This window comes from Nerophis lumbriciformis, linkage group LG29, assembly GCF_033978685.3.
Source record: "Nerophis lumbriciformis linkage group LG29, RoL_Nlum_v2.1, whole genome shotgun sequence".
Lineage (NCBI taxonomy): Eukaryota > Metazoa > Chordata > Actinopteri > Syngnathiformes > Syngnathidae > Nerophis > Nerophis lumbriciformis.
In genome coordinates this window covers 8439470-8454874 of record NC_084576.2, presented here as the reverse complement: position 1 = coordinate 8454874, position 15405 = coordinate 8439470, and the positions used below count along the sequence as shown (strand labels likewise).

General features: G+C 41.1%; 2 protein-coding genes across 2 annotated transcripts in view; both read left to right on the top strand.

Annotated features, from left to right (window-relative positions):
* Positions 1 to 15405, top strand: part of LOC133571910 (uncharacterized) — a 145889-nt gene that overhangs the window by 80649 nt on the left and 49835 nt on the right. Inside the window, exons 27-33 of the mRNA XM_072911827.1 lie at positions 4404 to 4502; positions 9341 to 9370; positions 9948 to 9977; positions 13511 to 13617; positions 13680 to 13738; positions 13810 to 13949; positions 14018 to 14233. Of these exons, the coding sequence (XP_072767928.1) occupies positions 4404 to 4502; positions 9341 to 9370; positions 9948 to 9977; positions 13511 to 13617; positions 13680 to 13738; positions 13810 to 13949; positions 14018 to 14233 (681 nt within the window). The remainder of the gene's footprint in view (positions 1 to 4403; positions 4503 to 9340; positions 9371 to 9947; positions 9978 to 13510; positions 13618 to 13679; positions 13739 to 13809; positions 13950 to 14017; positions 14234 to 15405) is intronic.
* LOC140676698 (uncharacterized) lies at positions 6020 to 9334 on the top strand. The gene has a single exon (XM_072911824.1). The coding sequence runs from the start codon at positions 6400 to 6402 to the stop codon at positions 9259 to 9261; it is 2862 nt and encodes a 953-aa protein (XP_072767925.1). The 5' UTR covers positions 6020 to 6399; the 3' UTR covers positions 9262 to 9334.

Sequence of the window (15405 nt, the reverse complement as noted above, 5' to 3'; positions counted from 1 at the left end):
TTCCGGGCTACATTATACATCCCCGCTACCAAACCCCGCCCACCTCAACCGACGCAACCGGAAGAGTCAGGGCTGCATGGGATTCTGGGTATTTGTTCTGTTGTGTTTATGTTGTGTTAAGGTGCAGATGTTCTCCCGAAATGTGTTTGTCATTCTTGTTTGGTTTTGGTTCAAAGTGTGGCGCATTATTAGTAAGAGTCTTAAAGTTGTTTTATATGGCCACTGTCAGTGTAACCTGTGTGGCTGTTGACCAAGTATGCCTTGCTGTCACTTGATGCATACAACAAAAGGCTAGGCTGGCACGCTGTTGGTACAGATTGTAGAGGGCGCTAAATGCTGTACCATCATGGCACGCCCTTATTATTATTGTTAAGGTGAAAATCGGAGAATATTAATTTCGGGAGTTTTCTGCTAGGGGAATCGAAATCCGGAAATCTCCCGGGAAAATCGGGAGGGTCGGCAAGTATGCAGCTGAGCCGCATCAGAGTGATCAAAGATGCGGCTCCGGAGCCGCGGGTTGCCGACCCCTGCACTAGACACTCATTCATATTCATACACCAAACATTAATTCATATTCTTAAACCAAACATTCATTCATATTCATACACCAGTCATTCATTCATTCATACACCAAAAATTCATCCATTCATACACCAGGCATTCATTCATATTCATACACCAAACATTCATTCATATTCATACACCAAACATTCAATCATATTCATACACTAGACATTCATTCATATTCATACACCAGTGCGAGCGGCACTTTTTCAAAAATTTCTGCAAATGTCTAATTCAGTTTTTTCACAAATGAGCACAAATTGATATATGTTGCAGATGTATTCAATTTTAATGAAGTTTGTTGGATTAAATATAAACAAAATGTATTTTAATAAAGCATCATCTTTGAAATGTTTCTTAATGATCACATGTTCTTTCCAGATACAACAACTGCCAGTACAACAACAACCCCAACCCCAACCCCAACAACAAACACAACAACAAGTAAGTACTGCATGTCAGAGGTGGGTAGTAACGCGCTACATTTACTCCGTTACATTTACTTGGTCAACAACCACACAGGTTACACTGACGGTGGCGGTATAAAAAACTTTAACACTCTTACTAATAATGCACCACACTGTGAACCCACATCAAACAAGAATGACAAACACGTTTCGGGAGAACATCTGCACCATAACACAACATAAACACAACAGAATAAATACCCAGAATCCCATGCAGCCCTAACTCTTCCGGGCTACATTATACATCCCCGCTACCAAACCCCGTCCACCTCAACCGACGCAACCGGAAGAGTCAGGGCTGCATGGGATTCTGGGTATTTGTTCTGTTGTGTTTATGTTGTGTTAAGGAACAGATGTTCTCCCGAAATGTGTTTGTCATTTTTGTTTGGTTTTGGTTCAAAGTGTGGCGCATTATTAGTAAGAGTCTTAAAGTTGTTTTATATGGCCACTGTCAGTGTAACCTGTGTGGCTGTTGACCAAGTATGCCTTGCTGTCACTTGATGCATACAACAAAAGGCTAGGCTGGCACGCTGTTGGTACAGATTGTAGAGGGTGCTAAATGCTGTACCATCATGGCACGCCCTCATTATTATTTTTAGGGTTAAAATCGGAGAATATTAATCTCGGGAGTTTTCTGCTAGGGGAATCGAAATCCGGAAATCTCCCGGGAAAATCGGGAGGGTCGGCATATTCATATTCATACACTAGACATTCATTCATATTCATACACCAAACATTCATTCATATTCATACACTAGACATTCATTCATATTCATACACCAGTGCGAGCGGCACTTTTTCAAAAATTTCTGCAAATGTCTAATTCAGTTTTTTCACAAATGAGCACAAATTGATATATATTGCAGATGTATTCAATTTTAATGAAGTTTGTTGGATTAAATATAAACAAAATGTATTTTAATAAAGCATCATCTTTGAAATGTTTCTTAATGATCACATGTTCTTTCCAGATACAACAACTGCCAGTACAACAACAACCCCAACCCCAACCCCAACAACAAACACAACAACAAGTAAGTACTGCATGACAGAGGTGGGTAGTAACGCGCTACATTTACTCCGTTACATTTACTTGGTCAACAACCACACAGGTTACACTGACGGTGGCGGTATAAAAAACTTTAACACTCTTACTAATAATGCACCACACTGTGAACCCACATCAAACAAGAATGACAAACACGTTTCGGGAGAAAAAACTTTAACACTCTTACTAATAATGCACCACACTGTGAACCCACATCAAACAAGAATGACAAACACGTTTCGGGAGAACATCTGCACCATAACACAACATAAACACAACAGAATAAATACCCAGAATCCCATGCAGCCCTAACTCTTCCGGGCTACATTATACATCCCCGCTACCAAACCCCGCCCACCTCAACCGACGCAACCGGAAGAGTCAGGGCTGCATGGGATTCTGGGTATTTGTTCTGTTGTATTTATGTTGTGTTAAGGTGCAGATGTTCTCCCGAAATGTGTTTGTCATTCTTGTTTGGTTTTGGTTCAAAGTGTGGCGCATTATTAGTAAGAGTCTTAAAGTTGTTTTATATGGCCACTGTCAGTGTAACCTGTGTGGCTGTTAACCAAGTATGCCTTGCTGTCACTTGATGCATACAACAAAAGGCTAGGCTGGCACGCTGTTGGTACAGATTGTAGAGGGCGCTAAATGCTGTACCATCATGGCACGCCCTTATTATTATTGTTAGGGTTAAAATCGGAGAATATTAATCTCGGGAGTTTTCTGCTAGGGGAATCGAAATCCGGAAATCTCCCGGGAGGGTCGGCATATTCATATTCATACACTAGACATTCATTCATATTCATACACCAAACATTCATTCATATTCATACACTAGACATTCATTCATATTCATACACCAGTGCAAGCGGCACTTTTTAAAAAATTTCTGCAAAAGTCTAATTCAGTTTTTTCACAAATGAGCACAAATTGATATATGTTGCAGATGTATTCAATTTTAATGAAGTTTGTTGGATTAAATATAAACAAAATGTATTTTAATAAAGCATCATCTTTGAAATGTTTCTTAATGATCACATGTTCTTTCCAGATACAACTGCCAGTACAACAACAACCCCAACCCCAACAACAAACACAACAACAAGTAAGTACTGCATGTCAGAGGTGGGTAGTAACGCGCTACATTTACTCCGTTACATTTACTTGGTCAACAACCACACAGGTTACACTGACGGTGGCGGTATAAAAAACTTTAACACTCTTACTAATAATGCACCACACTGTGAACCCACATCAAACAAGAATGACAAACACGTTTCGGGAGAACATCTGCACCATAACACAACATAAACACAACAGAATAAATACCCAGAATCCCATGCAGCCCTAACTCTTCCGGGCTACATTATACATCCCCGCTACCAAACCCCGCCCACCTCAACCGACGCAACCGGAAGAGTCAGGGCTGCATGGGATTCTGGGTATTTGTTCTGTTGTGTTTATGTTGTGTTAAGGAGCAGATGTTCTCCCGAAATGTGTTTGTCATTCTTGTTTGGTTTTGGTTCAAAGTGTGGCGCATTATTAGTAAGAGTCTTAAAGTTGTTTTATATGGCCACTGTCAGTGTAACCTGTGTGGCTGTTGACCAAGTATGCCTTGCTGTCACTTGATGCATACAACAAAAGGCTAGGCTGGCACGCTGTTGGTACAGATTGTAGAGGGCGCTAAATGCTGTACCATCATGGCACGCCCTTATTATTATTGTTAGGGTGAAAATCGGAGAATATTAATCTCGGGAGTTTTCTGCTAGGGGAATCGAAATCCGGAAATCTCCCGGGAAAATCGGGAGGGTCGGCAAGTATGCAGCTGAGCCGCATCAGAGTGATCAAAGATACGGCTCCGGAGCCGCGGGTTGCCGACCCCTGCACTAGACACTCATTCATATTCATACACCAAACATTAATTCATATTCTTAAACCAAACATTCATTCATATTCATACACCAGTGATTCATTCATTCATACACCAAACATTCATCCATTCATACACCAGGCATTCATTCATATTCATACACCAAACATTCATTCATATTCATACACTAGACATTCATTCATATTCATACACCAAACATTCATTCATATTCATACACTAGACATTCATTCATATTCATACACCAGTGCGAGCGGCACTTTTTCAAAAATGTCTGCAAATGTCTAATTCAGTTTTTTCACAAATGAGCACATATTGATATATGTTGCAGATGTATTCAATTTTAATGAAGTTTGTTGGATTAAATATAAACAGAATGTATTTTCATAAAACATCATCTTTGAAATGTTTCTTAATGATCACATGTTCTTTCCAGATACAACAACTGCCAGTACAACAACACCAACAACCACAACCACAACCCCAACCCCAACCCCAACCCCAACCACAACAACAACAACAAACACAACAACAAGTAAGTACTGCATGTCAGAGGTGGGTAGTAACGCGCTACATTTACTCCGTTACATTTATTTAGGTAACTTCCATCCATCCATTTTTTACCGCTTTTCCCTCTCGGGTGCCTATCCCTGCTGCATTCCTTCACCCTGGACAAGTGTCCACCTCATGGCAGGGCCTACACAGATAGACAGTCAATATTCACACACATTCATTCAGTGTTGCCATCATTTAGATCATTTAGTGTTGCCAATCAACCTATCTCCATGTGCGTGTCTGTGAAGGTGGGAGGGGCCTATCTCTGGGTGCATGTCTATAAAAGGTGGGAGGGGCCTATACCAAGGTGCAAAGACTATGAAGGTGGGAGGGGCATATACCAAGGTGCATGTCTCTAAAGGTGGAAGGGGCCTATTTCCAGGTGCATGTCTATAAAGGTGGGAGGGGCCTATTTCCAGGTGCATGTATGTAAAGGTGGGAGGGGCCTATCTCTGGGTGCATGTCTATAAAGGTGGGAGGGGCCTATTTCCAGGTGCATGTATGTAAAGGTGGGAGGGGCCTATCTCTGGGTGCATGTCTATAAAGGTGGGAGGGGACTATTTCCAGGTGCATGTCTGTAAAGGTGGGAGGGGCCTATCTCTGGGTGCATGTCTATAAAGGTGGGAGGGGCCTATACCCAGGTGCAAGTCTATGAAGGTGGGAGGGGCCTATACCCAGGTGCAAGTGTATGAAGGTGGGAGAGGCCTATCCCCAGGTGCATGTCTTTTGTCAATTTGGTAACTAAAAAAGAATATTCAACAGTAAAATACCAAACAGGAGGGTAGAGAATACTGTTAACTATCTGCGAGTACTCACAGCTCATATCAGCGGAATGGCGTTAATCCGTAATAAACCCAGAACTCTTCATATACTAAATATGCTCATTAAGTCCTGATGATGGAATAACTCCTATCTTTCATGGCACAGTGGTCAAGTTTCCGTGCTAGATCTCTCATCTGGACTCAAAATGATTGGACTTTTTTTCAATCAATCAATCAATCAATCAATCAATCAAGCTTTGTTGCAGACGCCAGTGTCTAAGTAGGCATAAAATCACCTACAGTACAAGAAACTACAATATAAAAGGCATTATTTCACATCACATTAAAGCAGCACGTGTGTATCTTCAGTAAAAAGCATCGAATAAATAAAAGCAGCAATAAAAATGTACTTATAAATGCACATTGTATGAAAGGAACAGATACCAGTGTGGGCATTGCCACATTACTCACAAACATTTATAGTTTTTTTTTTTGTCCTGTCCAGCTTCTCAGGCAAATCATATAGTTAATGTAGATGCCCATATCGGCTGTTCACATTTACTTTACAAAAGAGAAGTGTGGGATACTTCTCTTGTTGCCTTATTTGTATTTGACTTTATTAAATGTATTTATATTATCATTTGGTGCAGACGGGCCAGAGCAGGAGGGGATAGGAAGAGAAAAAAAGGAAGACAGAGGGGGAAATTGTGGGGACAAGAGGGGGATTAGACAGAGAGACAAAAACAACAACAGCAAACACAACAATAACAACAACAACAACAATAGAGCAACATCAGCAAATATGACATGTACAAATATGATTAAAAATCATATTTGTAGTTTATAAATCTGTCATTATTATCATCATGACCGTTGTTGTTGTTATTATTGTCGTAGACTCTTACCTCTTTTCTTCAGACAAACAATTATTTAAGTCATTCACAATCTTTTTCAGACACAACACTGCTTTCCACCACATCTCCTGTCACAAACAGTACGACAATAAGTACAACACCAACATCTCCTGTCACAAACAGTACGACAACTACAACGTCTCCTGTCACAAACAGTACGACAACTACAACGTCTCCTGTCACAAACAGTACGACAATAAGTATGACAACTACATCGTATACTGTCACAAACAGTACGACAATAACTACGACAACACCAACATCTCCTGTCAAAAACAGTACGACAATAAGTACAACTACAACATCTCCTGTCAAAAACAGTACCACAACTACAACATCTCCTGTCACAAACAGTACGACAATAAGTACGACAACTACAACATCTCCTGTCACAAACAGTACGACAATAAGTACGACAACTACAACATCTCCTGTCACAAACAGTACAACAACTCCAACGATAGTAACAAACAGTACGACAAGTCCAACATCTTCTGTCACAAACATTACAACATACAGTACGACAACTCTAACAACAATAGTAACAAACAGTACAACAACTTCAACATCTTCAGTCACAAATAGTACGACAAACATTACAACAACTACAACAACAATAGCAACAAACAGTACGACAGCTCCAACAACAACATTTACAAACAATACGACAACTACACCAACAATATTAACAAACAGTACGACAACTCCAACATCTCCTGTCACAAACAGTACGACAAACAGTATGACAACGTCAACATCTCCAGTCACAAACAGTACGACAAACAGTACAACAACTCCAACAACAATAGTAACAAACAGTATGACAACTTCAACATCTCATGTCACAAACAGTACGACAAACAGTACAACAGCTCTAACAACAATAGTAACAAACAGTACAACAAACAGTACGACAGCTCCAACAAAAATAGTCACAAACAGTACGACGACTTCTACATCTCCAGTCACAAACAGTACAACAAACAGTACGACAGCTCCAACAACAACAGTTACAAACAATAGGACAACAATAGTTACAAACAGTACAACAAATCCAACAATGACAGTCACAAACAGTATGACAGCTCCAACAACAACAGTTACAAACAATATGACAACTACAACAATAGTAACAAACAGTATGACAACTCCAACATCCTCAGTCACAAACAGTACGACAACTCCAACAATAGTAACAAATAGTACGACAACTTCAACATCTTCAGTCACAAATAGTACGACAAACAGTATGACAACTCCAATAACGACAGTCATAAACAGTACATCAAACAGTACGACAGCTCCAACAACAACAACAGTTACAAACAATAAGACAACTACAACAGCAATAGTAACAAACAGTACGACAACTTCAACGTCTCCAGTCACAAACAGTACGTCAAACAGTACAACTCCTACAACAATAGTAACCAACAGTACAACAAACGGTACGACAGCTCCAACAAAAATAGTCACAAACAGTACGACAACTTCAACATCTCCAGTCACAAACAGTACAACAAACAGTACGGCAAATCCCACAACGACAGTTACAAACAGTACGACAAACAGTACAGCAACTCCAACAACAATAGTAAATAGTACTACAACTTCAACATCTGCAGTCACAAACAGTACGACAAACAGTACGACAACTCCAACAACAATAGTAACAAACAGTACGACAACTTCAACATCTCCAGTCACAAACAGTACAACAAACAGTACGATAACTCCAATATTAGTTACAAACAGTACAACAAACAGTACGGCAGCTCCAACAACAACAGTTACAAACAATAGGACAACTATAACAATAGTCACAAACAATACGACAGCTCCAACAACAACAGTTACAAACAATAGGACAACTATAACAATAGTCACAAACAGTACGACAACTTTTACATCTGTAGTCACAAACAGTACGACAAACAGTACGACAACTCCAACAACAATAGTAACAAACAGTACGACAACTTCAACATCTCCAGTCACAAACAGTACAACAAACAGTACAACAACACCAACAACAATAGTAACAAACAGTACAACAGCTCCAACAACAACAGTTACAAACAATAGGACAACTACAACAATAGTAACAAACAGTACGACAACTTCAACATCTGCAGTCACAAACAGTACGACAAACAGTACGACAACTCCAACAACAATAGTAACAAACAGTACGACAACTTCAACATCTCCTGTCACAAACAGTACAACAAACAGTACAACAACACCAACAACAATAGTAACAAACAGTACAACAAACAGTACAACAGCTCCAACAACAACAGTTACAAACAATAGGACAACTACAACAATAGTAACAAACAGTACGACAACTTCAACATCTGCAGTCACAAACAGTACGACAAACAGTACGACAACTCCAACAACAATAGTAACAAACAGTACGACAACTTCAACATCTCCAGTCACAAACAGTACGACAAACAGTACAACAACTCTAACAATAGTAACAAACAGTACAACAAACGGTACGACAGCTCCAACAACAACAGTTACAAACAATAGAACAACTACAACAATAGTCACAAACAGTACGACAACTCCAACAACAATAGTAACAAACAGTACGACAACTCCAACAACAATAGCAACAAACAGTACGACAACTTCAACATCTTCAATCACAAACAGTACAACAACCCCAACAACATCAGTTACAAACAATAGGACAACTACAACAATTGTAACAAACAGTACCAGAACTGCGGTACCAACATCAGTCACAAATAGTACAACAGCTCCACCACCAACAACAGTTTTAAACAGTACAACAACTCCAACAACAACAACAGTGACAACCACTACGACAACCCCAACAACAACAACAGCCGGAAACAGTACAACAACTACAACAACAGCATCAACAGTCACAAGCAGTGCAACAACTGCAACAACAACAACAGTCACACACAGCACAACAACAACAGCCACAAGTAAGCAGTCATGTACACAAAGTGTAGATCATGTTAATGTTTGTCACAAAGTCTTGATGTTCAGCTTGACTGCTATATTTGTTTTCTATTGAAAATATTTATTTGTTGAGAAAGTTCTAATTTCTATACCTTTTGTGATGTTTTGCAAACATTACTTTTTTCTAAAATCAGCTCCCTCACATGCAACTCCAACAACAACAGGTAAATATTGAAATAGCTATAATTCGAACTTGCACTAACATTAAACTAATCAATTGTATAACATTTGCAGCTAATATAATTATGAAAGTAGTCTCCTTCAGTCAACTCAAAGACTTCACAAGCTGCAACCCAAACTACCACTGTGAATAATACTACCTGTAGTACTACCAATAACATTACCATCATTAATACTACCAATGCTACGAGCAATACTACCACCAATAATAGCACTATCTACTACCAATACTACTGCCAATAATACTACTACCAATAATACTGCCAATACTACAACTACAACTTCCACCAATAATACTACTATTAATACTACTACCAATATTACTACTACTACTACCACTACTACTACCAATAATACCACTACCAATACTACAAAGATGTTTCATTTGTCATTGCACATAAAAGTACAACAAGATGTGTTACTACCAGTACAACACTTATTGTTAATTTGAAACACTTTTTTGTAAACATCTAATTTTTTGTGCATTTTGTTTATCTGTCTTTTTATTGAAACTCTAAAGTGTTTTTTTTTTGTGTTCATAATTATTTTTTCCAAAATCAGCTCCTTCAACTACAGTGTCTCCACGAACAGGTAAATCCATGAAGAGGTTTTAACGCAGTAATAAATACTGACTAATGTTCAAGTATTTCATAAGAATAATTTTAATCCATCCATCCATCCTTTAATTTTCTACCGCTTGTCCCCAGCATTTTCTACCGCTTGCTCCAGCACCCGAGCTGAGATAGGATGGAGTCTATCTCAGCATGTGCTAAAATTAAACATGTGTTCAATACACAAAATATTACAAATCAAGTACAGTAATGCCTCAGGATATAAGTTTAGTTTTTTTGTGATGCAGCTCGCATTACAAAAACAACAATTGGCTTGTTTATGGGGGCGGGGTTTGAAGCGTTAGATGTGTCACAGTCTGACGATCTTGAACCCCAAGATGCAGAGACAGGAAATGGCGTTCAGGTTGGAATATATTTGATGTCAAATACAAGTTAAGAATAGTGCAGCTAGGAAGTGCACAGGAAACATGCAATTAAAGTTAAAGTTTCAGTCACACATTACAAGCACAAGCAAAACAAGAAGTAACAATGATCGAGCAATGGTTGCAGGGCAGGCTGGCATATAAAGAAGCCTGATTGGCAACCTCGAACAGGTGTGCCTTGACTTCCAATCAGGGACCGGTGAGGGAGACAGCGCTCAGGCCAAAGGAGAGGCGGAGGCAAACAGCAAGTAGAACTGAAAATAAGAGCGCTGGAAAGGAAACAATACTAAACAAAGTAAATAAAGTCCAAACTTGTCATGAAATTCATGACAAGATGCACATGATGGAATTTTAAGAATGCATGATTAATTATTAGTTTATTTTTAATGCAATCAAGGAAAAGACTGTGGGCTCCTTAATATTATTTTGACAGACACATCAATCTAACCTACTTTCTGATGATGTGTACATGAGGGGTTTATAGCTCCACATGAATTAGAAACAGCCACCTACTTTGTATGATGATGAAGAAGATGACTGAATACCTATGTGACACGTCTCTGTGTCTCGGGGTTCGTCTCTCTGGCGGCTGGAATGATGAGACTTCAGCTCAATGGTCAAGGAGACTTTTATTGTCTGGTTTTGTTTGCTTTCTTTGCTCTCGCTGTTGTCTGCTCTCTTTCTCGCGCTCCTCTCTCTCTCGCGCTCCTCTCCCTCCCTCATGGCCTCGGACGCTGCTAATAAAGGAGACAGGTGATTAGATAACCCGCTCCAGCTGGGAAATCCACTCACCTGTCAGCTGCTTCATAGCCGGAAAAAAATGATGATCTCACTCAGCAGTTTAACAGCAACACATATCACTAATAACTATTGCAAATATCTTGTGACGATCTCTCACTTCATTTCTGTTTGTTTTCCTTGTTTTTGTATTTACTTCTTATCAGTGCTCTTTTTTTGGTTTCCACTTCCTGCTTGTTCCGCTGAGCACTGTCCGTTCACTGACCTGCCGTTGATTGGCAGCCAGTCCACACCTATTTATGCCTTGTCTCGAGCACTCCTCAGTGCTCGAAGACCACACTCTATGTTTGGAACGTTTGTATGCAAAACTGCTTCATTTTCTGTTATATGAGATTAAAACTCATCTTACCTCCTCTTCGTTCTCTTGGTTCCTGCATCTTGGGGTCCCAAAAACTGCAAACATGTGAGTTCCTAACAGAATCTTCGAGCCAGACTGTTGTGTCCTCGCAAGAACCCCTGTTGGCGAAGCACAGCCGACGTTCTGGACCGCACAATTCATGGAGGACTTAAAAGCCAGGTTTGTGCAGTCCCAGCCCACAGCAGGCTCGGACCTTCTCCCTCCGCCTCGACCGCCGGTTCTGGCTCTCCAACCGGCCAGGCAACCGCCGCCTCCGTCCCTCCCGGCTCAGCCGTCCGTTCTGGATCTCCGACCGGTTCGGCGCCATCCTCCCCGTCGCCTGCTGTGCAACCTCCTGCACCGGTTCCACGGCAATCGCCTGTGCCGGCGCGTCGGCCACCGGTTCCCACACCGCGTCTTACACCGGTCGCGGCGCCACGACGCCCAACACCGACTGAACCCCCAGCACCTGTTCCTGTTCCAAGGCGGATTCCGGCAGCTGCACCACGGCTGCTCTGCCTGCCAGCACCCGCTTGTCCTGCCAGTCTGGCGAAGGCTCCAGTGGAGCCCACCGTGATGTCCTTCCTGGCCTCTTTCTGGGACTCGGCGAGGGACGTGTGGTTTTCCCTCTCCTGGCCCCTTCCGCCCGTCCCTGGTTTTCGCACCGGGGGACATCGACAACCAGGATCTCCTTTTCCCAGTGGTGGACGGCGTCTTGCAGCCGCCTACTGGAGGGGGGGCTACTACCGGAATCTGTGCTGGGAAGCACACGCCGCGTTCATCACTGTTGTCATCGGCTCCTCGTAAATCATCATCTCTGGCGGGCTTTCGCAGGGCGCCGCCATCTTCATTGCCAGCAGCAGACCCACCCACGACGCTGTCATCATTGTCGTCGACAACTCCGCCCATGACGCTATCATCATTGTCGTCGACAACTCCAGCCATGAAGCCGTCAGTAGCGTCAAATCCTCCCATGGTGCTGTCGTCATTATCGTCGCGGCCAGCTGCGCGACCTCCTCCTTGTCGGTCACTAATGGGGCCGTTCCGTGGTCGCCCACCTCGCCAGCTCCAGCGGCGTTCAACGCGTCGCCGCCACCTGACTCTCCCTTGCTGGTTGCGGGGACACTTGGCCTGGTGACCCTCCGCCAAGTCCTCCCTCCGCCCTCCCTTAACTTTTGGACTTTTTTCAGCTCTTGTTTCCAGGGCACATCTGGAATCTGTTCCTTGAGGGGGGGATCCTGTGACAATCTATCACTTAATTTCTGTTTGTTTTCCTTGTTTTTGTATTTACTTCCTATCAGTGCTCTTATTTTGGTTTCAACTTCCTGCTTGTTCCGCTGAGCACTGTTCGTTTACTGACCTGCCGTTGATTGGCAGCAGGTCCACGCCTGCTGCCAATCAGCATATGTTCTATTTATGCCTTGTCTCGAGCACTCCTCAGTGCTCGAAAACCACACTCTATGTTTGGAACATTTGTATGCAAGTCTGCTTCATTTTCTTTTATATGAGATTAAAACTCATCTTACCTCCTCTTCGCTCTCCTGGTGCCTGCATCTTGGGGTCACAAAAACGGCAGCCATGCGAGTTCCTAACATATCTTCTGTGATTGAACGTGACTTGCTCTTAAATGGCATCTGACTGTTTTGGTCAGCTGCTGCTTGCTGTCAATCATTGTCACGTTGGCAAAAAGGCAGAAAAACAAGTTAAGGGACTTCCCAATCTACCCATCAAATTACGTCCAAGTATATTCGCCGTCATTTTACTTGGAACACAAGTAGGTCTGAATTCTTATGGATTAAATTGTTTTATGTGAAATCTAATGTATTTATATATTATGTAAATTACCTGGGTTAGACTCCAGTTTGCCTGTGACCCTAAAGAGAATAAGCGGGATAGAAAATGAATGACTGAATATTGAAATATTGATTTAATGATAACGTACATTTATATTTAGGTCTTGGATACCTTAGTGTCATCTTTATTTGATCTCTACAGAATTTGAGCTGGAAATGTCAATCAGATTGGACAGGGAATACTCGGTTGAATTGGGCGATACAACAAGTGTTGCTTTCCAAGAGTTGGAGTCTCAAATCTTAACTGTGGTAAGTTCTATCTAAGATGTGTTTCCAGGGGTCCAAGTCCTAACATTGTCTCTCATCCGCAGTTAAGTGAACAGTACGGTACAATAACAGGATTCATTAGCGTTAATGTGAGAGCTTTCAGGTAAACATGCTAGCATGAAGTGAATAATGAGCATCATTCATTTTGACTGCAACGTATGTTTCCTCTCATAGCCCAGGAAGTGTGATCGCAGACTTTGTTTTACGAACATCACAAGTTGATCATCAGGAATTGGCTGCTGTCAATCAAAGACTCCCTGAAGCATTGCAACCAATCGGCAACGTTATCGGCTCTGTTAGGGCACTTTACAACAGTAGGTCCAAATATTGTTTTTATCTTCACATAGCTGGGAACTAATGCTTCATGTCCGTCCAACTAAAGGTGGGACGACAATTCCATCCCCGGCTGTGACGTATACTGACAGCTCCATGACGCTGATATGTGGTCCCATTCCTGCCAGCATTAATCTGGGCAACATCACGGACACCAAGTGGAATCTGAACGGACAGGATATCAAAGAGAACGGAAGATTTCAAATAGCTACATCTGATCGACAGTCTGACTTAACAATTGGGAACGTAATTCTGGCGGATGCTGGTAAGCCAACACTCAATAAATGATCAAAGTTTTTACAATGTTAGATAATTGTATGGTGGTATTCACAACTTTTTTTATTAGAATTTTCTTTATAAACATGGCGATCATAGTGACTCCGCAGAAGAGGTAGAGGATTCCTTGTTTTACAGTGTGCAAATGCAAACGACAGCCAGAGGCTACACACATCATGTCAAAGTTTTAACAGATAAGAATAACCAAAATAAACAATATATATTCTACAAAACCCAAAACCAGCGAAGTTGGCACGTTGTGTAAATGGTAAATAAAAACAGAATACAATGAATTGCAAATCCTTTTCAACTTATATTCATTTGAACACACTGCAAAAACAAGATATTTAATGTTCAAACTGAGAAACTTCATTTTTTTTGCAAATAATCATTAACTTAAATTTAATGGCAGCAACACATTGCAAAGAAGTTGGCACAGGGGCAATTTTACCACTGTGTTACATGGCCTTTCCTTTTAACAACACGCAATAAACGTTTGGGAACTGAGGAGACACATTTTTTAAGCTTTTCAGGTTGAATTCTTTCCCATTCTTGCTTGATGTACAGCTTAAGTTGTTCAACAGAGCTTTAGTAGAGTTTTAACTTGCACTTACAGAAGTAGCGACCAACTGTAGTTACTGACAGTGGTTTTCTAGTGTTCCTGAGCCCATGTGGTGATATCCTTTACACACTGATGTCACTTTTTGATGCAGTACCGCCTGAGGCATTCAATGTTACGTGCAGTGATTTCTCCAGATTCACTGAACCTTTTGATGATATTATGGACCGTAGATGGTAAAATCCCAAAATTCTTTGCAATAGCTCATTGAGAAATGTTGTTCTTAAATTATTGGACAATTTCCTCACGCATTTGTTCACAAAGTGGTGACCCTTGCCTCATCCTTGTTTGTGAATGACTTAGCATTTAATGGAAGCTTTTTTTATACCTAATCATGGCACCCACCTGTTCCCAATTTGCCTGTTCACCTGTGGGATGTTCCAAATAAGTGTTTTATTGAGCATTCCTCAATTTTCTCAGTCTTTTTTCCCACTTGTGCCAGCTTTTTTTCAAACATGTTGCATGCATCAAAGTCTAAATGAGCTAATATTAAAAAAAAAAAAAAATTAAAAAAATGTTCTCAGTTCCAACATTACAAATCT

Excerpts from the sequence above, each read along its gene's own strand:
- LOC140676698 (XM_072911824.1), top strand. The coding sequence starts at position 6,400 with ATGACAACTACATCGTATACTGTCACAAACAGTACGACAATAACTACG.